The sequence below is a fragment of the Scyliorhinus torazame genome, chromosome 8 (assembly GCF_047496885.1).
Source record: "Scyliorhinus torazame isolate Kashiwa2021f chromosome 8, sScyTor2.1, whole genome shotgun sequence".
Classification (NCBI taxonomy): domain Eukaryota; kingdom Metazoa; phylum Chordata; class Chondrichthyes; order Carcharhiniformes; family Scyliorhinidae; genus Scyliorhinus; species Scyliorhinus torazame.
In genome coordinates, this window is record NC_092714.1 from 79145083 (window position 1) to 79170978 (window position 25896).

General features: G+C 42.6%; 1 protein-coding gene across 11 annotated transcripts in view; it reads left to right on the top strand.

The window, feature by feature from the left end:
• The window catches only part of bcor (BCL6 corepressor), a 471432-nt gene that overhangs the window by 409815 nt on the left and 35721 nt on the right, over positions 1 to 25896 (top strand). For 10 of the 11 annotated variants that reach the window (XM_072513869.1, XM_072513868.1, XM_072513871.1 and 7 more), the window contains 4 exons: positions 3750 to 3827; positions 9406 to 9762; positions 11925 to 12290; positions 18355 to 18689. In XM_072513869.1, coding sequence (XP_072369970.1) covers positions 3750 to 3827; positions 9406 to 9762; positions 11925 to 12290; positions 18355 to 18689 — 1136 coding nt within the window. The remainder of the gene's footprint in view (positions 1 to 3749; positions 3828 to 9405; positions 9763 to 11924; positions 12291 to 18354; positions 18690 to 25896) is intronic. The other variant, XM_072513870.1, reaches the window with a different exon arrangement.

The following is a 25896-nucleotide window of genomic DNA, read 5'->3' on the forward strand; positions in this document are numbered from 1 at the left end:
TCATGATTTTCGGCTACTGAATATGAAATTACACTGTACAACAGTGGCAAACAAATGCGTGTCTCATTCATCTCAAAACTCTTCAATCCACTGATTTTGGTAGTAAATGAAGGCATTTGGAAACACTTATATGTGATTTCAAGATCATTGTCAGTTGGGAACCATTGATCAGCTGTAACATCATACAGTTGTATTATTGGAGAGCTCAGTTTAAAAATATCAATGTAGAGTTTACGTTTTGGACTTAACCAGGAAATTGTATTCAAAATTACTGGTTAAGGTACAGCTCAAGATTCAATGAAATCATTCATGAACCAACAATTTGATAGCGTTATAGAATGCAAGCATTTATCCTTTCTTTCCATTAAAATATATTTGCTGATGCATTTAAAATGGCAATATGGTCCAGTAAAAGTGTGCATTCCTCCACCTGACTATTTAAAATCACCAAAAAATAACATTAAAGAGGGTTACTGATGGGCGGCACGGTGGCAAAGTGGTCAGCACTGCTGCCCACGGCGCTGAGGACTCAGGTTCGATTCCGGCCCCGGGTCACTGTCGATGTGGAGTTTGCACGTTCTCCCCGTGTCTGCGTGGGTTTCACCCACACAACCTAAAGATATGCAGGTTAGGTGGATTGGCCAAATTAAACTACCCCTTAATTGGAAAAAAATAATTGGGTACTCTAAATTTATTTTAAAAAGAGGTTTACTGAATCATTTACTAGCTTTATTGGTGTAAACAGTTTCTTAATAGAATACTTTACGACATGAGCAAACTTTTAAAAAGTGTCTTCTATGGGCAGCATGGTGGCACAATGGTTAGCACTGCCGCCTCACTGCGCTGAGGACCCAGGTTCGATTCCGGCCCTGGGTCACTGTCCATATGGAGTTTTCACATTCTCCCCGTGTCTGTGTGGGTCTCAACCCCACAACCCAAAGACGTGCAGGCTAGGTGGATTGGCCATGCTAAATTGCCCCTTAATTAGAAAAAAAGTGTCTGCTAATGCCTTCTCTCACCAACGCAATCAACAGAATCTCACAATTTCCTCATGGGGACGGGGCCAGTTTTGTCATAGGGCCTGATTTGGTGAACTGAATCTTAAACTAGCATTAAAGATTGTAGGAAATATGCCCATTAATGGTTTTGGCCAAAACTCACTTGTGTTAAAATTTTCTTGATCTTTTGCCGATTTGGCCAACTTTACTTGGATCGTGTAACCAAGTTCTGATTTGTGAAATAACACGATTGCTGAGACAACAGAATTAATGATATATTCATTATCGTTCTATTGTTAAATCCTCTGTTTTGCAAGGCCAACTGCCTCTGTATTTAATCTCCAGTAATTCAGTGAGTTGTATGGTTATCACTGTTAGTTTTTCTTTTTTTTTTAATTTAGTGGGCCCAATTAATTTTTCCAATTAAGGGGCAATTTAGCGTGGCCAATCAACCTAGCCTGCACATCTTTTGGGTTGTGGGGGCGAAACCCACGCAAACACGGGGAGAATGTGCAAACTCCACACGGACAGTGACCCAGAGCCGGGATCGAACCTGGGACCCTGGCACCATGAGGCTGCAGGGCTAACCCACTGCGCCACCGTGCTGCCCCACTGGTAGTATTTCAGTGTCTTGTTCTATCATATAGTTTTTAATGCTCCATTCAGAACGTCACCCTGAGTTGAGAAAGGTGGCCTGTCTCAGTGATCATTTCAGCCAATAGGTTCTCTCTCCACAAGGTCATTCATTAATGCTGCTGCATTAGTGGTTGACACTTCAATTCCCTGTTAGTCTACTTACTCACCTGCCAATCATCTGACAATGAAAGACCAGTAATGAAACTGCCTGGTTGCTGTGGTGAATTGAAGCTATCACCATGACAACAATGATGTGGAGTATTTCCATGGTACACCACATAGTGATAAATTAGGGGATGTGCCATGTGTTATATGATTCTTGTTAGTTGTGATTAGGTAATTTAAGCAACCACAAATAATTCACTGTTATACAAGTGATTGTCATGTGTTGGTCAGAAATCTTCAGCACTACTGATAACACTATATTGTAAATTATTTACAGCAGCACCAGTTTTAGATTTAAGTTGTAAGAAATTATCTTTTTCCAAACTCACCGATGTATGGTACATTACTGTTTGAGTGGTGCTGGTAGTCCTTGCCTAATTCATGACCATTCTTTAAGTATGAGCCTAAGCAATAACTGTTGACAAACTACTAGATCACAGCTGACCATTGCACTTAAACTTGCACCTGTCCTCAGCCAATGTGCACACACCTGTACTTTCCAACAATCCTAGCTTAGTGATATGGCTCAACTGTGGGTAACTAACACAACACAGACCAAGAATCAAACTGTAGACTCCTTAGACTGTATAGATTAATAGCCTAATAAGTTGTGTTCATGAATGGAAGAGAAATACATTCAGATTCTCACTCCAGATCACCATCCAGTGAATCCTGCTGTAATATCTTTGTGTGTATAATCGAGGAAAACAGGAGTACAAAATAAAATTTGAGCAACAAAACTTAAACCCATTGGTGATATGAGCAAACAAGTGTTTTAATACATTCAAAGAAAATTCCGACATTCACTTTATAATACAAGCATTAACTCATTCATCTTAAAAAGGTTGATGCTTCTGTGAAACAGTAAATCAGAAACATTATACAAATGCATCAAGCATTCATACTTTAATAACATAAACAGTAATTTCTGAGCTTATATGCTGCCATTGCATTTGTTTTTTAAAATATAATTTTTTTTCCCCAATTAAGGGGCAATTTAGCATGGCCCCTCACCCCCTCTGGGGGACTCCCGTAATCTGACACATCATCATTGTTTTTCTGCCTCCATAGATAGTTCAGGCAGTGTTCTATTTGGCCCCCCTCCACCAACACCCCGACTCACTCCCTCCTTTCCCTTCTCTCCCCACCACACCCCCTTCCTTTCCCTTCTGTTGGTACAGAGGCGAGGGTATCTGGTCTCTCCAGCGCAAAGTTTAGTGCTTGTACTGTTTGTCTTTTGTACAACTGTGTTGTGAACTGGGGCAGCACGGTGGCGCAGTGGTTAGCATTGTTGCATCACGGTGCCGAGGTCCCAGGTTCGACCCCGGCTCTGGGTCATTGTCCGTGTGGAGTTTGCACTTTCTCCCCGTGTTTGCATGGATTTCGCCCTCACAACCCAAAGATGTGCAGGGTAGGTGGATTGGCCACGCTAAATTCCCCCTTAATTGGAATAAATGAATTGGGTACTCTAAATTTAATAAAAGAGAAAACAAAACTGTGTTGTGAACTGTTTTAATAATCAGAGTATCCTACCCTCCCCCTCCCCTTACGTTGGTACTGAGGGGAGGGTACCCTGTTTCTCCAACACAAAATTAGTGTTTGTACTGCTTCGCCTTGTGTATATTTTTTTACTGTTTTAATAAAAAGATACGGTCAATTCACCTACCCTGCACATCTTTGGGTTGTGGGGGTGAGACCCACGCAGACACGGGGAGAATGTGCAAACTTCACATGGACAGTGACCCGGGGCCGGAATCGAACCCGGGTCCTCGGTGCTGTGAGGCAGCCATGCTAACCACAGCGCCACCGTGCTGCTTCTTGACATCGCATTGTAGCTAGTTGATAGATTATCACTGAATAATATTACGGGATTGAATTATGATTGTATCTGATAAATTAATTGTTTGACCAACCAAAACTGTACTTTTCATTTTATTTCTTTTAAATTAGCTGTCCACAAGAAACAAAAGAATGGATTCCGAGATTTCATTCCATTTCTTCTGAAAGTGCAAACACAAAACCAGTCTGGTATGTACACATCCTGCTGTTGCAGAGAAAGGGTTAAGACATTTAAGCCTTCATACACTTTCATCCTAATTAAGGCATTATTAATTTCGCAAAAAAAAAATTCTGCTTGGATTCTAATCTTTTTGTAATTCTGTACTTAATAATCAGAGTATCCTACCCTCCCCCTCCCCTTACGTTGGTACTGAGGGGAGGGTACCCTGTTTCTCCAACACAAAATTAGTGTTTGTATTGTGAATGTGTTTCTATGGGATTCAAAAAGGAGCTAATGTTTTTAATTTCCATAATGTACAACGTTATGTTCTACAGCTAACTATTATTATTTTGGAGAATATGCACATTACATAACAAGAACTAAAAAAAGCAGGCCCCTTTCCACATCTGAAATCATTATTCTTTAGTTCTGAAATAATTGTAAAAATCCATCACCTGCCCATAAAATCTAGAATTTTACAAGTGTCAGCAAGGGAGAAGCTTGGCCTGCAACCCTGTGCCACTGCTGCTGTCGCTCTACACTGGAGCTACCTGCTCTAATCCCACCTCCTTGTTCTTTCCTTGTACCCTTGATATTTTTCTTTAAATGTTTACAATGACATAGATTTAATAGTCTCTTGCAATATTGTGATGGTTAGTGTAATAAACCTTATGTGGGAAAAAAATGTTCCCAACTTTAATTTATGCTTCTAATACTAATCCTCAATTTATGCCACTTGTTACCTGACAGTCCAAATAATCTTTCATTAATTACCTCCTAAAGCTGTTTAAAAATTTGAACACTTACGTTATACCACAGCTTAACCTTCTTCCGTTTAGTTAATACAATTCTATTTTTTCAAGTCTCTTACAGCTAACTATATGCCCTGACTCCTGGAAGTGTTATAGTAAATCTATCATGCACCTTTTCTATAGTTTCATTACCTTTTCTATGATGGGGTCCTAAAAACCACTCGCAATATTCCAACTTGACTTGAGTGTCGACTTACATTTATCTTGCAACGGGCTTGGGAACTTTCTCCACTTTGTCAGCTTTACATTCCCTAAAACCTTTTGAGCTCCTCCTATGCTCCCTCTTAGATATGTATTTTATTTCTTTGATTTCTCTCATTATACTATTTTGTTGCTTGAGGGTATCGCATCTGCATATCAGCTATTCCCTAATCTCCACATGAGCATTGTACAAGTCTTTCTATGTCTTTTCCTGGGTGTGCTTGTGTGGTTTTGTGTCTTTCTTTTCCTTTTGTGATTTCCATGATTTCTTTTTAAACGCTGTTCAGCTGCAATATCTTTCAATTCTGAGGAAATGTTTTCTGCTTGGAACCTCAACTATCTCATGCTTTCTTGGCATGTTACATGGCCTGTTGCCTATCTCTCACATATTCTGTTTTTGTGATGTGAGCAATGCCTGTGCAGATGAACGATACATCTTTTTCCATTCAATGCGTATAGAAAAATAGATCATGTTTACTCTTAGGATTCCACATAAAAATCTCTTATTTTTAAAGATCTATCTTTATGCACTCTAAGTGTCTCTCTTTTCTTGCACCAATGGCAAAATTGCACATACAACTCTCTCTATATCTTCAACCAAGTCACTTTATCCAATCAGGCAATTCCACTACCTGATAACCTTTCTCGATATCCTTCTACCTTTTTATTGTGTCTCTAATCAATTTTGCCACTACATTTCTTAATTTCACTGTCCATTTTAAAATCCGATTGCCTGGACTTCCATGTTTAAATTCCTTCATTTAGGTTTCCACTTCTCCCACACCACTGAAAATGCTCTAATCAAAGTCAGAAATTACATCCTATGTCACTCTTGACATAGCAAAACTATATTTCCTTATCTTTTTCGTCTACACTACGACCAAGAAAGCATAACAGTGGCTATACGTCCTCAGGAAATTCAGCATATCCACATTGACTCTTACCAAACTATACGGATGCACCATAGAAAGCATCTTATCTGGCTGCATCACAGCCTGGTATGGCAACTGCTCGGTTCAAGCCATAAGAAACCACAGAGTTGCGCACACAGCCCAGTCCATCACGTTACGGGGATAGGGTTAGGCATGGGCTTAAGTAGGGTGCTCTTTCCAAGAGCCAGTGCAGACTCGATGGGCCGAATGGCCTCCTTCTGCACTGTAAATTCTATGATTCTATGACTGCACTTGGCTAGTTTCATTCTTTGCTTAGTGTTAGAGAATCACTGAAATGGCTTCTCTTTGCCCCCAGACCGTTACTTTCGTCTCCAAAGGATCTATCCTTTGCCTCCTCCTATTTCTCATCCATCTGCTGCCTCGCAGTGACATCAGTGGAAAACAGCGTCATGTTGCACATGTATGCGGGGCAGCATGGTGGCGCAGTGGTAGCACTGCAGCCTCACGGCGCTGAGGTCCCAGGTTCGATCGCTCTGGTCACTGCCCATGTGGAGTTTGCATATTCTCCCCGTGTTTGCGTGGGTTTTGCCCCCTCAACCCAAAAGGATGTGCCGGGTAGGTGGATTGGACACGCTAAATTGCCCCTTAATTGGAAAAAATGAATTGGGTACTCTAAATTTATTTATTTTTCAAAATGTATGCTGACAACACTCGGATCTAACTTGCCACCACCTCACACATCCTTCCATTGTCTCTACATTATCAAACTGCTTTTCTATACAGTGTTGGATAAGCAGAAATTTCCTCCAACTAAATCTTGTGAACACCAAAGCCCATGTTTTCAGCCCCCACCACAAACCCTGTTGCCAGCCACCAATTCCATCCTTCCTTCCAGACAACGGTCTCCAACTAAAGCAGACTGTTTGCAAACTTGGTTTGCAAACGGGACCCCATAATACATGTTGGACCATATTCATTCCAACACTAAAACTCCATATTTCATCTCCACCCCTGCCTCAGCTTATTTGCTGAAACCCTGTAGACTTAACAATTTCAATACTGCCTGGCCTCCTATGCTCTACCTGCTGTAAACTTGAGGTCATTTAAAACTTTACCGTTCATATCTCAACTTGCACCAAGTCCTGCTAACCCATCAACTTTATACTTACTGACCTACATTGGCTCCCAGTTAAGCAACACTTTTAAAAAAAAGTTCTCATCTTTGTTTTCAAATCCCTCCATGATCTTGCCTCGCCCTATCTCAGTGACTTCCTGCAACCCCACAACCCTCTTGAGATATTAACCACCGACATGCTGGTTAAATAACAGGAAAGGCCAAAAATCGAGATTTGCGGCAGGCGTGAATCAGTTTGCTATATAACAGGCCCGCTCTCGAGTTCCGGGTCTTGCCCAAGTATGGCGAACATACCATTAACCCTAATTTGCATTTCCATCTCATTAGCGAGATTGAAGTTGAATGCAATGGCTTCCCGGGAATTAATCGGCTCCTTATCAAGATGCGCGCTGCAGATTTTTCTGCCATTGCTGGAATGCCCCACATCCAAGGAGTATTTGATGGCATGCATGTGTCCTTCTGGGCATCAGGGAGTGCCCTTCATTAACATGAAGGGGTTCCACTCCCTGAATGTTCTTCTCGTGTGCAACCACCGCCTGCGATCACGAGGAAGCGTGAATGACAGCTACATCCTGGGACACTCCAAGATCCCTGGCGCCATCATGGACCACCCCAGGATGACAGGTTGGCTCTTGAGGGATAAGGGGTTCCCGCTGAGGTCCTGGGTGATGACAACAGTGCAGAGGCCTGTAACCCGATATAATGCGGCCCGTGTTGCCACCCGTGCTGTCATTGAGTTGTGTATCAGACAGCTGAAAATGCAGATCCAATCACGGGTCTGCTCTGGTGGTGCACTGCAGTACATCCCCCAAAGGGTCTGCCACTGTGTGGTCTGCTGTGCTCTCCATAACCTGAGACAGCAGCGGGGTTGTCTCATGTTGGAGGAGGGGAGGGACATGTGGCCTTGTCTAAGGAGGAGGCGGACCAGGAGGAGGATGGAGGACAGACAGTGGCAAGGGTCCGGAATACCCACAGGATGAGGCTTTGTCCATCAGCTCACACCCTCCCCTCCTTCCTTCACCCCCCCCGCCCCCAATGTTATCCTGCGAGGACAAAGGGGGCATTGAATGGGGGTTTGGGAATTAGAGGGGTGACGGGCAGAACTGATGCCAGGAGAGAGGTGGTTACTTACCCTTGCATCTCAGTGGAGGTCTTTGGTCTTCTTCCGACATTGGATACTGGTCCTCCTGGGCATGCTGCCTGCACTGACAGCCACTGCTACTGCCTCCCAGGCGGTATTGGTGGCCTTGCTGCTGGCCCCCAGATCCCCTTGTGGGAATAGGATGCCCCCCGTCTCTCATTCACCGTGTCAAGAAGCCTGTTCAGACTGGCATCCCCAAAGCGTGGAGCAGGTCTGCGCACTACCATGCTTGTGGGTTGACTTGGAATGAGTGGAGTGTTTCAAAGCAGCTCCCCCTTGTTAGTGAAGATCCAATGAAGTGTGAGTCTGGCAAACCAGACGCTGAGACAGCAATAATGGCGAGACTCCCATGGGGGCTAATTTCCGGCACTAAGTGGCATTAAATTCTGGCTGACATCTCGCCAACACAGCTGTCAAGAAACACCCTGCCACTTGTGCCCAAAGTGACACTTAGAAATGTTCCCATTAAATCATGCCCAACATCTAATACTGGCCTCTTACGGATAAGCAATTTTCATTGCTTCACCATTGGTTGCCCTGCCTTCAGCTGCCAAGGCATTAAGTTCTGGAATTCTCTCCCTAAACTTCTTGGCCTCTCTAACTCTCTTTCCTCCTTTAAGTTTCCCCTTAAAAACTACCCATTTCATAAAACTTTAGGTCATCTGCCCTAATCTCATCCTGATCGGCTCAGGCCAAGTTTTGTTGAATAAAACCCCTGTGAAATATCGTGGCATGTTTTTCTGCCTTAATAGCACTGTAAAAATATAAGTTGTTGGCATTGCTAGAATATTCAGCTCCTGATTATTCCCTTCTCGTATCCAAACCTCTGTAATGGCTACTACATCACATTAAAAGTGAATTGTACATCTAACTCACTGTTTTATTTATGTTACTTGCATTCTGATTTGGATAATCAACATTGGGGCTCCTGGTTCCCCTCCATCTAAAATTTGAATGCCACATATTCATTTTCAAACGCCATTATGGATTCACACTTCCCTGTCATTCACACTTCCCTGTCTCTTTAACCTTCTCCAACCATATAATTCTCTTAGCATTGCTCCAGGTTTAGGTACTTATTTTGATGTCTAGTAGTTTTACCATTATTGATGTGAAGCCAAGTTGTCGATAGATACTCAGTTTATTCCTTTACCTTGTGTTGAACGTTTGTCACCCTCTAGTCATTTGACACAGTTTCAATTTCTATGAATTTAGGAAAATTATGATTAAAGCCACTGCAAATTTGTCACTACTGTCCTGCGTATTCTGGTGTTTATACCAGGCCTGTTTGTTTGTCATAAATTTACTTCTGATATTTCAAAAAAATTATTTTCTCCACAAGAAACAAAATAGATGGTTCAGAACTATTATCAAACTGAACTTAGGAAATCTATTTGAGAACTGATCAGACATATTTTCCTGCAGATGATCTAGATGGTAATGCAAAACACCTAGATGGATTGGTTGAAAATTATAAAAATGGAGAATATTGGACTGACCAAACCAACATAGAGAATTCCACCATTGAGAAAGAACCTTTGTCTAATGAGGACTTTGAAAAAACTCTACAAACATATCATCACAAGGATGCTAGCTACAGTTCCGAGTCGAGCTTTGACAAGAATAGCCAATATTACGAGGAAAGGTTACAGGACAAGCAGGATGAAATAAACACTCATGAAGTACAATCAGAGATGAAGATATATAATGAGAAGTGCATCAGTCAAGCTGTAGAGCCAGAAATTTTCAAGATGAAAAGAAAGAGACGAAGTTCCATCATAGGTGAGAATGATAAAACCTTGCTGTTGATTGCGTATATGTATTATAATTATGAGGGATAATTTTAAAAGTCAGTAAGTTGGAATGGGTAAAATGCATCCTGTATGCCAGGCCAATTTGAAAACCACTTCTTTCTTCAAAGGTCCAGCTGAATACACACCAGCAATATAACCATATGTGTTAAAATATTTTGAACCATCCAAGCACCAACGTAGCTTTAGTTGTTCCAAAAGTGCAAATGTATATTCTGTTACAAAATATCTGGAACCTATTTTTCCTGAACTTCTAAATACAAAATATTGTAAAAGAGATTTGAAAAATTTGCAAAAGTCTGATTCAAATCCACTGTATCTTTTGGGTTAGATGAAATTTTAATCTTATCATATTTAAGTTTGGGTCCAGAACTGCTTGCTCAGGTTTTAAACCCTTAACTTTCAAAGAGTGAGTAATAGACTCTTTGCAAGCCTGAGTCAAGACTGTCTGCTGGTTGGTCCAGTACAATACAGAACTCTAATGCTGCAACTTTATGTTCAAACCTGGGCCTTAATTTAGTTGTCCCTTGTAGGTCTATTTCCTCAGACCTAGACCAGGCTACTAAGTTGCATACCTTAACATACAGGAGTATTCCATCTCCAGTTCTTGTGAGGTAGGATTTATGATAGCCGAGCAAGAGGGGAAGAAAAGCTCACTGTTTGGGTTGTTCTGGCCAAAAAAGGACAGTATTGAGTCAGAAGGGGAACCAACATAGCATCGAAACAGAAAATCAATCATTTAAAACTTTTTTCCCCAATTAAGGGGCAATTTGGCATAGCCAATCCACCTACCCTGCACATCTTTTGGGTTGTGGGGGTGAGACCAACGCAAACACGGGGAGAATGTGCAAACTCCACACGGACAAAAAAACAATCATTTTTAAGGGATAAGGTGGCAGCGTTTAAATCGTTGACTGTTGATTTTTCTTTTGTCCTTGACTTATTTCTATAATTTCCATCTCACTTTCCTTGAAGGTGATCTACATTTGTAAACTTAGGCAATGAGTGCTGGTAGACTTTGACCACTGGGAAGATGTCATAACCACCCAGTCTTGTTCTCATCCAATACACATGCCCACGCAGGAGCCACATGTTTCCTTTGGGAATCACTGGATGGCAGTAACGAGCACCACCACATCATTTTTGTTTATATTTTCCCTTGCTTGCCTGGGGTTACTGAGGTCAGCTGTAGTGTCCTCACTTGTAAGTTGGTTGATCATCTAACGTGGCACAGAATATGTATTGATCTTGAATTTTCCTGGTCTGTACCGCATCAAACAGTGGACTAGTCAGGGGATCTCATCAGTTCTCATCAAGTAAATGATATATTCAAAGACAGCTGATAGCATTTCTGTCCCAACAGTGTATCCTTTTGAAATAGACCATACTTTAGTATATTAAAAAGGTCAGTTCAGGTTACAACTTCATATCAGCGCTGTGCATAAAGAAGTGCACCATCATAAGAAATTAGCACATTTCTGAAGAAAATACATGTTATCATTTGAATTTAGGAGCTGTATTATACACAAATAAAATCAAAATGTTTAATTACAAATTAATCATCTCTCAAGTCAGAATCCATATTAATTTTTACTTTGCCTTTTTAATAATAATGATTATACATCTTGAACAAAATTCGGAATCTTGAGAGGAAAGAAAAATGAAAATCCTTTCATTTGATGAAATTTCCCTCAGAGTTACTGCAAATCTCGTTTCTCCAGCACCATTGTGCTGTGATCACTTAAAAAAAAAAAAATTTAGAGTACCCAATTAATTTTTTCCAATAAAGGGGCAATTTAGTGTGACCAATCCACCTACCCTGCACATCTTTTTGGATTGTGGGGGCGAAACCCACGCAAACACGGGGAGAATGTGCAAACTCCACAAGGACAGTGACCCAGAGCCGGGATCGAACCTGGGACCTCAGCGCCGTGAGGCAGCAATGCTAACCACTGTGCCACCGTGTGCTGTGATCACAGAAAATCATGCACTTGTATTATTGAGAATATTGAGAATGTTGGTATTAAAATCATAATGATTGTTTGTTGGTCAAAATATTAGTGCTATCTAAGGGTTTGTTTGTCGTAGTGTTAGCTGTAGGGCATGTTTCATTGACCTGAATTATTTTCACAGTAGATGAATGGACTGAGAAGGAGATGAATGATGAATCCACAGACAATTCGGAAGACTCTCATTCAAGTGAAGTAACAAACCTAAAGGTGTGCATTGAGCTGACAGGACTGCATCCCCGCAAGCAAAGACACCTGCACCATCTAAGGGCACTCTGGGAGCAGCAGGTGTCTCCTGAGAGATCCACTCCTTCCAAAGCATGTCGGCTCAATAAGAAGGAGTTAGTTGCGGCTAAAGAGCTGGAACTTATGGCACAGGAAACAGAAGTCAAAGACAAGGTAGAAGAAAGAAACACCAGTAAAGGACCAGAGGCCAAATCCAACAAAAATGGATCTGAAGAGATCTTCAATAGAAGTGACATTGAAAAAGGTACATTTGGAGAACCTGGAGAAGTCTGTTTTTTGTTTCAGAAAGTGCTTTAATATAATTTGCTGAGCAAAATGGAATGCCTAACAGTATCCATCCTTTGACTTTCACTAAATATGAAGCTGTCCAGGAGAAGAAATTTTGAAATGTTAAAGTACTTCAGTCAAAGTGCATTGACTTCAACTTTTTTTTCCCATCCTGGCCATTTCTCAACAAAAGGTTATTAAGCACTTTCATACAATAACCTATTTATGGATAGTCCCTTTCATTTACTCTCCAGATCATTTGCCACTATGCAGCTTTGAGGATAAGATTGTCTAGCCTGTGGGCAGACCCACAACCCCAGTCAGTGTGGCTTCAAGATAGCTAACAGAGGGTGGTATTCGAATTGTGTCACATCAGCTGATGCCAATTGATCACCCTTCAAGAGGGGAAAAAGCTATTTTGATTTGCTGCTCCAACTAAGTACCTCAGCTAAATGCTGATGAATTAAGTTACCTGAAGTAAACAGATAAGAGTGCCAGGCTGATTTAAGGCTCAAAATTGGGATTTTCATTTTGGGCTGGCTAAGTTGGCCTGAATATAAGATCAATAAGTGAATGCTTTGCACATGTAATGCTTGGCCTGACATTGTTGAGCAGAACTAAAATGACAAAGGAAAAGTCCTGCCGATGTTTGAAATCTGAAATAAATGCTGGAAATACTCAGCAGGTTTGGCTACATTTGTGAAAAGCAAAACTGAGTTAATGTTTCAGGTCTGTGACCTTTCATCAGAACTATAAAGAGGTAGAGATGTAACCGTTTTTAAATGAGTACAGAGGCAGGAAAGGGGAGAAGGCAGGAATGAACGTCCCTGACAGGATGAAAGACAGAAGGAGATGGTAATGGGTTAAGTATAGAAATAAAAGCTGGATTCCGAGGAACTGTACTTAGCAAAAGCAGGACTATTACCAACACCTACTGCCAGAAAAAATGGGAGCAGTGGTCTTGATCTGATATTGTTGAACTCTGTGTTAAGTCCGTAATGTTGTTAAGACACCAATCTGAAGAAGAGATGCGGTTTCTCAACCATCCGTTGAGTTTCATTGGTCAAGGACAGAATGGTCAGTGTGGGAGTAAATGGAGAATTAAAATAACACGCAACTGGAAACTCGCGGTCATGCTTGCAAACAAAATGAAGATGTTCAGCAAAGGTGTCACCCAATCTGTGTTGGTCTCAGCAATCAGAGGAGATTGCATTTTGAGCAGCAAATACAGTATGCTAAATTGAAACAAGTACAAGTAAATCACTGTAACAACTTGGAATGAGTGTTTGGGACCCTGGATGGGGGAGAGCGAGAAGTCGAAAAGGCAGGTGTTGCATCTCCTCCACTTGAAGGGGAAGGGGGTGATGGATCAGGGGCTGTTTAGCACAGGGCTAAAGAGCTGGCTTTGAAAGCAGACCAAGGCAGGCCAGCAGCACGGTTCAATTCCCGTAACAGCCTCGCCGAACAGGCGCCAGAATGTGGCAACTAGGGGCTTTTCACAGTAACTTCATTTGAAGCCTACTTGTGACAATAAGCGATTTTCATTTCATTTCATAAAGTGGGCCCAGATACCACAGAGCTAACAATCACATGAGAATGTTGAGAGGGGAGGGAAGGGGAAGATGTGTTTAGTGGTTGCATAGTGCCAGAGGTGGCGGAAATGGTGAAGCTGATCCATCGAAAGTGGATGCCGGTGAGGTGGAAGGTGAAGGGAAACCCTGTCGTGCTTCTGGGAGAGAGGGAAAAGTGTGAGGGCAGAAGTGCAGGAAATGGAAAATGTCAACTGTAATGGCTGGCAATCCTCAGTTGAGGAAAAAAATACACATCAAAGCACTAGCATAGAAATGGCATTTTCAAAACAGATATGACGGAGAAACCTGGAGAAGAGAATTAAATATGAAGCCGTCCAAAGGAAGGAACTTGGAAATGTTAAGTACTTACAATCAAACAAAAATCAAAGTACAAAGTAGAATCAGTTGAGAAGCTCCACTTGTCCAAAGGATTCAACATATTTGGTATGTCCAACGTGGATTAAATGGTTACCGTGTTTGAGTTGAAACAACAGAACTGATTTTTCTGAGGACATGCTTTAAAACTGAGCACACCACTGCAGTTCTTGCACAGTGACCTGTGTTTGCAAGTTTTAAATGAAAGTGAATTTAAATTAATTTTGTTCAAATAGCAACACCAACCTCTGCTCTTTCTGAGAGAGTGAGACAAAGAAAGAGAACTACTTCCCTATTTTGGATTGAATATCAGTTCAACTGAACACAAAGGCATTATATTTTATAATGTATTGTATAGTATTTATACTTTTTCCTCTTTCCTACTTTCTCCTTTTTGGCATTTAGGTGTATATTGTTTTTACTCAGAATTAATGCACTTTTTTTCCAAAAAGTTCTCTTTCCTGGTTCATATTTTTGATTGCATTCTTCTTAAATGGTGAATGCATGAATGTAGAGAAGTGTGAAATAGTATAATCAATTACAGAAATAAATGTTAAGATTTTAGCAGGCTAGAAGAACGGAGGATCCTTGGTGTTCATGTGCACACGTCATTGTAAGCTGTCATGCAAGTACACGGTTATAATAAAGACATGGAACTATTTGGAGGCATAGAGTATGAAAGCAGTGAGATAATATCATACTTGTATACAAGTCCTTAGTTAGGCTGCAGTTGGAGTATAATGCACATTCTTGGTAACGCAGTTAAAGAGAGGATATAAAGCAACAGAAAGGGCACAGGTAAAATTCACGAGGGGGTTCGTTGGTAAGAATTATAGTCGTGATACTACAGAAGTTGTGACTTTTTTTTATTGGAGCTCAAAATTTCATACTTGTGGATTATTACCAAAGTCAGTGAGATAGTAACTAGAGATCACAAATTTAAGGCGACGCGACAATAAAACAAATTAAGAGGGAGATTAGAAAAAGAAATCTTTGCCTAGAGAGCAAATGGAATGTGGCATTCTCTGCTACAAGTTATTGGTGTAAGAGACTCTATAAATCCTTTTGAAAGGAAATTAGATTGCTTCCTGAAGAAGATTATTGAAATGTATGGAGAGTGAGCAGAAGTGTGGGATTAACCTGAGTTGATCACATGGAGGACTGCACGAGCTCAGACTTGGCCTATTTCGGTGCTTTAATGTTTTATGATTTTCTCGCGTACAGTTGTAGTGGTTCATGTTAGAACCAGAAAAGTTACTGGTCAGTCAACCTCCAGCTCCGTGATGATGCCTTTACTTCCAAGGCAATCCTCAACTACTTACTCCCAGCAAAAATGTGCTTTACATCTTTCAAACCAGTGATATCAGCTGCAGCCCTGGCTCACAGTTCCTTTATGGCAGTTGTGTATAGCACTAGAGATCGTATATAATGAGATCATGCAACCATGAGAATTATCATCAATCACATAGGCAGAGTAAAGCAACAATTATAATGTCTTGGAAGATCAGGCCTTCCAATATAGTCCAGTTAAAGCATCGTGCATTATTATGATTTGCTACATGTTCCATAATTTTGCTGTGCAACTTACAAGAGAATGAAGATGCTCCTTGAGGTTCACATTTGTCAGCTCTGAGAGACGTTCTATTCTACAGAATACTGTGACCTCTTGTTGGGTGCACACTCCTCTCCCTCTTGAATTTCACTGTGGTTCACTCATAAAACCATCAGATTTTGTACCCCTGCCATAAGTATAGTAGGCTACTTGCAACATTCAACTGAATTATACAGATGAGGTACCAATTTTTACTTTTAAAAATGTAATTCGCCTGACAAACATGGGGCAGCCAGTATAATCATTTCTGAGTTGCTTTTTCCAATTCTACTCTGAGTTGCCTTTTCCAACTCTACAGTTTGGTATAATCTGCACCTTTGCATTGAATTATTTAACCTGGTACTTCCCTGGGCAGCTCCAGTGGCTGGAACATGTTTGTTTGCTGTGTGTTTTTGAAAAGCACTTGAGATTCAAATAGTCCTCATCCTTGTAAGCAAGACCATGAGCTAGCCTCGCTGAAGGCTTTGTCACCTTGGCAGTTACAGAGTCTTTAAAAAAATTTTTTAGTGTACCCAATTCATTTTTTCCCCCAATTAAGGGACAATTTAGTGTGGCCAATCCGCCTACCTTGCACATCTTTGGCTGTGGGGGTGAAACCCACGCAGACACGGGGAGAATGTGCAAACTCCACACGGACAGTGACCCAGAGCCGGGATCAAACCTGGGACCTCGGTGCTGCGAGGCAGCAGTGCTAACCAACTGCGCCACCTTGCTGCCCAGGCAATTACAGAGTCAGCAAGTCAACAACTGGGGTGGAAGAAGGCAATTGATGTGCTGTAGATAGCAACATAATTTTTGGCCTTGCTCCTACTACTAAGCACTGTCTCCATATGTCTGTGGGTCTGTGTGATGACAGGCTCAATACAACAGTGAAATACGTTAAACCTTCACAATGAGATGCTAAGACTGGCATCAGACTTTTGCCATGATGGACTACTGCAGTTGGCCCTGGAGTTGCTATGCGCTTAATGATTAACAGCAAAGTTTCTATCCCTAGCATTCGTACACCATACATATTTTCAATTCCTGCAATTGTAGGAATATTGCATTTATTTGCTGAAAGCTGCCCAATGAATTCATTGATCTTTCATATTCCATAGTCATTCTTTTCTAAGCAAGGCCCTTGAAAATCAGGTCCTTATCCTCAATGGTTAGAATGGTCATGAACTGACCTTCTGACCAGATGGCCCCTGGAGCTCTTCACATCCCTCGATTTAAATACCTACCTGTGCTGCAGTGTTTGACTGAAGGATACAATTTATGTTAATACAATGCATGTTTTGGGGACAATGAACAAGAACCGAATAGAATGAAGCACAAGTGAAAGAAAACTGTAACAAATCTTGAGCTTCCTGCTTCCTCTGCAGTCTCCTTTCCTGGGATTTGAAGAAACACTCCTCAATGCAAAAATTGGATTTGAGAGTTCTCCATGTGTAATGCTATTTTTCCTCATGTTATGCTTGGTCTTCTCCTGATAAACCGGTTAAATTCATTTGATATTTAACAATATTTTAGTGGTATGAGACACATGATGTATTATGGTCATATCTGTGCATGTTGATGTTGCAGATATGTGAATCATGCAGGGACTGTTCATAGAAGTAGTCGTCAGGAGATGCAGTAGTTGACAATGTTAACAAAGGTGTTTCTGGGAAAGGAAAGTACTCAAACTCTACATGAGGGCATACTGAAGATCCATCTGAAGCTAGAAAAGTAGTGCAAGATGATTGGGTGGAATGGAGCCTTTAATCCATGTATACTTAATACACTTGATGTTGTTGAGGTTACAATAAGGTACCCTATCTTTGTTCTCCTAATGAGGATATTAAACTTCTGGCATTGAGACTATGACAGCTGCACTGTGCTGCTAATATAGTTGTTATCTACCTCTTCTTGGCGAGTGACTTTAACCCAAACAGCAATTTATCCCAAGCTCATTGATGTGAAAAAGGATGTACTTCCTCTTCCACAAATATTGAAACAAAACTTGAAATGCCTCATCAGTACCTACCCAGTTGTGACCATACCACTCACTGACTTGGTTCTTATGAAGAAACTAAATCCAGCCTCTACTGAAAAGTGCTGAATTTTCCAATCCCTAAAGAGTGAATAATGAATCGCAGGTATTAATTTTGTCTGATGATTGTCCATTCTATATTAATGCACTGTGCCCAAAATTATAGGCAGCCTCAGAAATGATCAGGTTGGACATTTGCAGGCATTTTCTGCCCTACTTATAACTGGGTGCTGAGATGATACAAAAATCAGTCTTGTTCTCTTACCAATGGACATGTTTTTGTCATTCTGCAGCTGACCACTGAATATTCTCACATATATAGAACGATGTAAAAAAGTTTAAAATGTGGCCAATATTCAAGTTACATTAAAAGACAGTGCAAAGTATTCATAAGATTATGAAAATCATGAGTTTAAGTTTAAATTGCAAGAATCTGTTGCTAAAAATCATGTAAACATTTGTTTAGGTTTCTCTACACCTCCAGTATCCCCGAGGAAAAGGGCAGTCCCGTCTGGCACAACAAGCAGCAACTGGCAAGTACAGCAAAAAACCAGCACACCAGTGTCACGATCATCAACTAAACGACAAAGAAACAAGGAAAGCCGCAAACGTAGTGTCTTGTGTGCTGGAGAGGAAGAGGACCTTCTATATTCACCAGTTTCACCAAAGTATTCAAACACAGAACGAGAAAAGCCTTCAGGAAAGCGCCAGTGCAAAACAAAACACCTAATGCGCCAGGATAGAAGAAGGTCATCGCTGACAGCAGATGATTCAACTGATGTTGAGAGTTCAGAAGACAAGGTACAAGCTTAATTTATTTGTATTTTCGTGCAAGGTATGGTGTGTAGCAGATGCAGGCATGGGGCATTCCTCCTGTAACAGATCTGCATCATTCTTGGGTACAGATAAGGGTCACAATAAGACAACAAGAATCATAAAAACAAAAGCAAAATGCTGTGAATACTGGAAATCTGAAATAAGACTTAACATTTCGGATTGGTGACCTTTCATCAGAACAGAAGATAGAAATGCAAGAGTTTCTTTAAGATTCTTCATCTGAGGGAGCAGTGGCTTTTTGAAAAGACAAAATTGTATTTATGTGGTGCCTTATATCTCATAGAAAGGTCACAAAGCATTTTTAGTACTTGTTTAGTGCTTCCACATAACCTGTGAATCCACTGGAACTCTCCTTGAGTATCCTTCAAAGATCCAATAACTACAACTGCTCGCTACAAATTACTACAGCTATCTTCCTATTATCCCAGATTGCAATGAAAAGCAGCTCATTGCCTCATTGATGAGTTTATTAATATGAAACAACCCCCTTCTTTGTCATGGAATCATATACCCTTTGGGGGTGAGGTTGGTAATGCCCTGAAGAAGGGGTAAAATATTGTGTTTAACTTTTCTGTACTGAAATGCCCCTGTCAGATATCAAGATGACTTGAGGTTTCAAGAATCAAAATACAAAATTTAATTTCATCTAATTTTTAAAATTATGCACAAAGTTGGATAAAGAGTCATACATTTGGAATCATTTCATTTGACATCCGGTGGAAGTTACGCATGGATGGGAACAGTTAATGGTAATTACACATTTCAGCATAAATTTCCTGGTTTCTTATTTCCTTGGTTAACAATTCTGTACACGCATCTGCAGGACTTGTTTGGTTAATGTGGAACAGAACTTGCTATGGATCCAATTACAAGGCCTGCACCACTTCCAATATCTTGTCGTGTGAGATTTTGCCATGTGCTACCAAAGGGTTAATTGGTTAGGGATACGTTGCATAATAATTTTAAGTTGCTTCAGGAAAGAGGGGGCAAATATTTTGAAATACCCAAATAGCAGAACTTAGTATAATGTAGAGATGTTCATCAAGTGTGATTAGAGTTCAGGTATATATTGTGAACATGTCTTTCTGCGTAGTGGGAGTTGTGGTTAGCACTGTTGCTTCACAGCACCAGGGTCCCAGGTTCGATTCCTGCTTGGGTCACTGTCTGTGCGGAGTCTGTACGTTCTCCCCGTGTCTGCGTGGGTTTCCTCCCACAAGTCCCAAAAGACGTGCTGTTAGGTAATTTGGACATTCTGAATTCTCCCTCAGTGTACCTGAACAGGTGCCGGAGTGTGGCGATGAGGGGATTTTCACAGTAACTTGATTGCAGTGTTAATGCAAGCCTACTTATTAATACCTCTTCTGCTACCTGTCTTCCTTTCTCATTATCCCTTTAAAACCTGTTTTTAACATTGCAGAATAAAAAATAATATTTTATAAACATTTTTATAGGGTTGGGGGTGGCAGTGGAAGAGGCAAATATAATATTTCCAAACTGTGTACAATTTATTCCACCTGCTTATAAATGAAGCTATACAAATAACATTTAGTACAGTTTCATTTAATATATTATGCTGGACATTATTAATCTATTAACCTAATAAATGTGGAGTTTTGCTTTACTACAAAAAATGGTAGGCGAGTCACCTCCATTTATATCAACTTAATAAAAACTTCTTAGTTTTGCAGCCCAATTTCTAAGAACAAGCAGTGGGAGAGTTTGCTTCACCAACATAACTTAGGATATTTTGCACTTGATCAGTATAATTCGCAGTGCAAATTTGCAGCTGAAATTAGTTTCAATGCAAGTTACTGAAATGTTAATTGGGGATCGATTTATGTTGGATATTTCAATTTTGCATATCATTTATTTAATTCCACCATGTAGTTAAATGTGTTCTTTGTTCTCAAAGGGATAAAATCAAGTATGGGCCGCCTTCATTTTGAAGAAAAATAGAACATTTGAACACTTCTCATAATTTTTGCCCTTTATTTTCAGTACCTAAAGTAATCTTTCTTCAAAACTTAAATAAGATGATTATAAGTAGAAATTTCTGTTTCTTGTAACCTGGAAACAACATAAACATTATGTCAGAGACAATTGAGCAACATGGGACAGAAATGTCAGGCATGCGGTGTAAGTCTTGCATTTTCTGACACAAAAGTATTGCTTGAGCATGAATGTGCTGTGTGAGCACTGAAGAGTTCAAAACATGTGATGTAATAATTAAGGCCATAATGGTTATTTGATAGGGCTCGGGCTGTATTATTGTATGAATGCGTTTATTTATTTATTTAATAAATTTAGAGTACCCAACTATTTTTTTCCAATTAAGGGGCAATTTAGCATGGCCAATCCACCTTCCCTGCACATTTTTGGGTTTTGGGGGTGAGACCCGCAGACATGGGGAGAATGTGCAAACTAAACTCCACACAGACAGTGACCCGGGTCCTTGGCATCGTGAGGCAGCAGTGCTAACCACTGCGCTACCTTGCCGCCCTGTGGGAATGCATTTTAATAAATGCCTTGATCTTGTCAACAGGTGTTAAGGGAGAGGCTGCTAGGAGAAATGTGTGTCTTTGTTTTAAAATTGAGATTTTCCTTTCCACTTCCTTGCTTCATGGCTATTACAGCCACAATTCTAGTAGCATTAAACATGGCAGAGGTGGGCCAGCAAGATCCGGAAAGGCCTGTCATGTGGTAAGTGCCGCTCATGACATAACATCACATCACAGGAAGTCTCTCATACCAAGCACAACTAACTTGCAATGGCATTAGAGATGTGCTTAAGAAGGCTGCAACTGAGTAGGGAGGTATTGACTCAGCTGTGCCATCACCTTTGTGTAAAAATCTGACCCCTAATTTATATCTACGAGGCTCCTTTCAGACTGGTGTTGAGTTAACTGTCCACAGCTATATCAAGAAGGCTACATGTGTGTTATCAGCAGAACTTAGACTTTATTCCTTTCATCACCGAACAAAGGCTGCAGTATGTAAGGACAACAGATCTGCTGAATTTTCCAGAGTCATCAATTGTACTCAAATTCTCATTTAGCATTATATAGAATAATAGAATGGTTACAGCACAGAAGGAGGCTGTTCAACCCGATGTATCTGCTGGCCCTCGATGAAGAAATTTACAAAGATCCATTCTCCTGCCTTTTCCCTGTAGCCCTTTTTTTTTTCCTTTTCAGATATTGATCCAATTCCCTTTTAAATGTCTCAGGGGAACTTGCCCCACCCCACCAAGGCGCCCAGGCAGTGCATCACAGATCCTAACCACTCACTTTGTGGAAAAGGTTTTTCTCATTTCGCCTTTGCTTCTTTTGCAAATTACCTTAAATCTGAGTCCTCTGGTTCTTGATCCTTTCACCGATGTGAACCATTTGTCCGTATCTACTCTATCCAGGCCCCTCACTATGGAGGAGTGGAATTTAACTTCACTTTGTCGTTGGGGGCAAGTACAATTCAGGCTTCGAGAATAATTTTGGGTTGTGATCTCTCATGCTTGAACCCCCCCCCCCCCCCACACCAGAAACACGTAGGCTGCCAAATTGAAACCAGTGTTAGCCACTTGGAATTCACAAATCAGGGTCTTACCACTGGTTGAGAACCCCAGAGCAAATGGATGGAGCGTGCACAAATTAGATTTCCCAGTCTTCTGTCCTCAAAGGCATCCACCGAGGTAAGCCACACTGAAAGAAATAACTGAAAAAAGCTGAACAAACTTTTTAATTTTAACTTGAACTTCTGTGAAACCAGCAGGAGCACAAGTTCTCCCTCTGGCTCCATAAAAATGGTGCAGACCAGAGAGCAAAGTCAGTGTTGCCCTCCCAGGACCTACGTGTTGGCTGCCCAAAATTCCTATGTACTCAGCCACTGAGCTACTTCAGTTCAGTGGTTGTATGCCGATGAGATGTGTGACCAGGTTTCAAGCCAGCTTTTTGGATGTGCGTGGCACCAGCCATTTTGTGTGACAGTACATATTGGATTTCTCTCTCAATCACCCAGAGGGAATTGATGTATCCACTGTGAGGATTTAAAGGCCCTAGTCCAGAATCATGTAAGTCCGTGCCTACTGCCCTGGAAACTTTCACATTGATCCATTTTACAGAGGATTTGACAGGTGGGAAGATGGCAATTTGGAGACCAAGGCTGTTCTACGCAATCATGCCTTCTAACATCTATATAATTAACAATGGACAAAAATGGCACTCGAGTGCAACAAAGCTCATGCTACAACCCAGTATTATTATCAAATATACCATTGGTATCTTGAAGCAATGTTCTGCAAGGCTGGATTGACCAGACAGTCTTACAGTATGATTCCCAGGATTTCCAGAATAATTGTCTGCTGCATGCTCCATAAACTTGCCACAAAATAAGACTTCAGCACGAATCTAGAAGACCTGAATGGTCAAAACATGATTGATTTGGAGGATGGAAATATTAATGAAGAAGTAACAGCGGTTCAGCAATGCGTTAAAGAAAATAGGCACTAAATGCAGATGCCTTCCAAGGAATGCCACAGCAACCCATTTCTTAAACCATATTTACCAAATAACTGGCCAACCACCTTGAGATACACTTCCATATTTCGCACCTTATGATGGAGTCCTGGGGCGTCATTCTCCGACCCCCCGCCGGGTCGGAGAATGGCCGTTGGCTGCCGTGAATCCCGCCCCCGCCGAGGTCTCCGGTACCGGAGATTGGGCGGGGGCGGGAATCGGGCCGCGCCGGTTGGCGGGACCCCCCCGCTGGATTCTCCGGCCCGGATGGGCCGAAGTCCCGCCCAGGAATTGCCTGTCCCGCCGACGTAAATCAAACCTGGTATTTACCGGCGGGACCAGGCGGCGTGGGCGGGCTCCGGGGTCCTGGGGGGGGGGCACGGGGCGATCTGACCCCGGGGGGTGCCCCCACGGTGGCCTGGCCCGCGATCGGGGCCCACCGATCCGCGGGCGGGCCTGTGCCGTGGGGGCACTCTTTCCCTTCCGCCTCCGCTACGGCCTCCACCATGGCGGAGGCGGAAGAGACTCTCCCCACTGCGCATGCGCGGGAAACTGACAGCGGCCGCTGACGCTCCCGCGCATGCGCCGGGAAACTGACAGCGGCCGCTGATGCTCCCGCGCATGCGCCGCATTTCCGCGCCAGCTGGCGGGGCAACAAACGCCATTTCCGCCAGCTGGCGGGGCAGAAATCCCTCCGGCGTCGGCCTAGCCCCTCAATGTTGGGGCTAGGCCGCCAAAGATGCGGAGCATTCCGCACCTTTGGGCCGGCGCGATGCCTGTCTGATTGGCGCCGTCTTTGGCGCCAGTCGGCGGACATCCCGCCGTTGGGGGAGAATTTCGCCCCTGGTGTAAGCAAAGATGAAAAAGTACTTCACATTGTTCAAATCAGTTGCTTATCATTTCCTATCTTATACTTGCATGAAGGTTAGCAGTTTGAGTTGGCATGAAGCTGCCCCTTAATGGTTGTGATTTGATTCAGATGTGTGACATCAAACCTAGCACTTCTCCAAATTTTCCCTGTGAGAATAGTGAGCATGTTGGCTGAATGCAGGGTTTCACTGATAGTATGGCAGGAATCTAGAAACCTAGACCTCTCTGGGTTGTGTATTCAGTGCTCTGCATGTGAATGGGGCACAGTCAAGACATTGGTCGCTATGTGACGTCTGTGGTTTTTGCCTGGTTTCAGTTACCTCCTGCCCGAAATGATCCACTAAATGCTTCTGGGTAGGATGACCATCAGTCCTTCAAATCATGTGCCTTACCCTCCAGATATTTGCAGCTCCTGGCCTGTCAAATTAACTTTTTTCATCCAATAACAGGCACATTTTGTTAGTTCACTTTGCTATTTCAGGTATTTGAACACTTCCATTTGATGTAAAGAAATCTAACGAGTGCTTTTTCATTAGCAAGCTTACAGACTGCAACGGTATACTGGCTGGAAAGTATAATCCCAGAAATAGTTGATCCATGAATAATATCCACCAACAATTATGAAGTTTATATCTTTTTTAAATTTAGCAAATCTCATTATCCAATAGGAAGTTATCAATATTAAAAATTCACCATCTGTAGGGCTGTTTTGGGAATGCAAAGGGGAACTTGTTAAAGGTCCAATTATGAGCTCTATGTCACTTCTAGCATATTGCTAATTTTTTTAAATAAATGTTTTTTATTGGGTTTTGTACAAGTTATAGATACAGGAGGGCAGCACGGTGGTGCAGTGGTAGCACTGCAGTCTCACAGCGCCGAGGTCCCAGGTTCGATCCCGGCTCTGGGTCACTGTCCATGTGGAGTTTGCACATTCTCCCCGTGTTTGCATTCATGGTTGCGATGGCCTTGACCTTGTCCGTGTCAGGGCACACGCCCTGCTGAGAGATCTAGGGCGTCATTCTCCGACCCCCCGCCGGGTCGGAGAATGGCCGTTGGCCGCCGTGAATCCCGCCCCCGCCGAAGTCTCCGCTCCCGGAGATTGGGCGGGGGCGGGAATCCGGCCGCGCCGGTTGGCGGGACCCCCCACTGGATTCTCCGGCCCGGATGGGCCGAAGTCCCGACCAGGCGGCGTGGGCGGGCTCCGGGGTCCTGGGGGGGCGCGGGGCGATCTGACCCCGGGGGGTGCCCCCACGGTGGCCTGGTCCGCGATCGGGGCCCACCGATTCGCGGGCGGGCCTGTGCCGTGGGGGCACTCTTTCCCTTCCGCCTCCGCCACGGTCTCCACCATGGCGGAGGCGGAAGAGACTCTCCCCACTGCGCATGCGCGGGAAACTGACAGCGGCCGCTGACGCTCCCGCGCATGCGCTGGGAAACTGACAGCGGCCGCTGACGCTCCCGTGCATGCGCCGCAGTTCCGCGCCAGCTGGCGGGGCAACAAACGCCATTTCCGCCAGCTGGCGGGGCGGAAATCCCTACGGCGTCGGCCTAGCCCCTCAATGTTGGGGCTAGGCCGCCAAAGATGCGGAGACTTCCGCACCTTTGGGCCGGCGCGATGCCCGTCTGATTGGTGCCGGCTTTGGCGCCAGTCGGCGGGCATCCCGCCGTTGGGGGAGAATTTCGCCCCTGGTCTCCTAGGAAATTGAGTGTCATCATGCCAAAGCAACATTTGGCCCTGTTCAGCTTCAGGCCATTGGCGTGGACATGGCGGAATACCTGCTGGAGACGGGAAACGT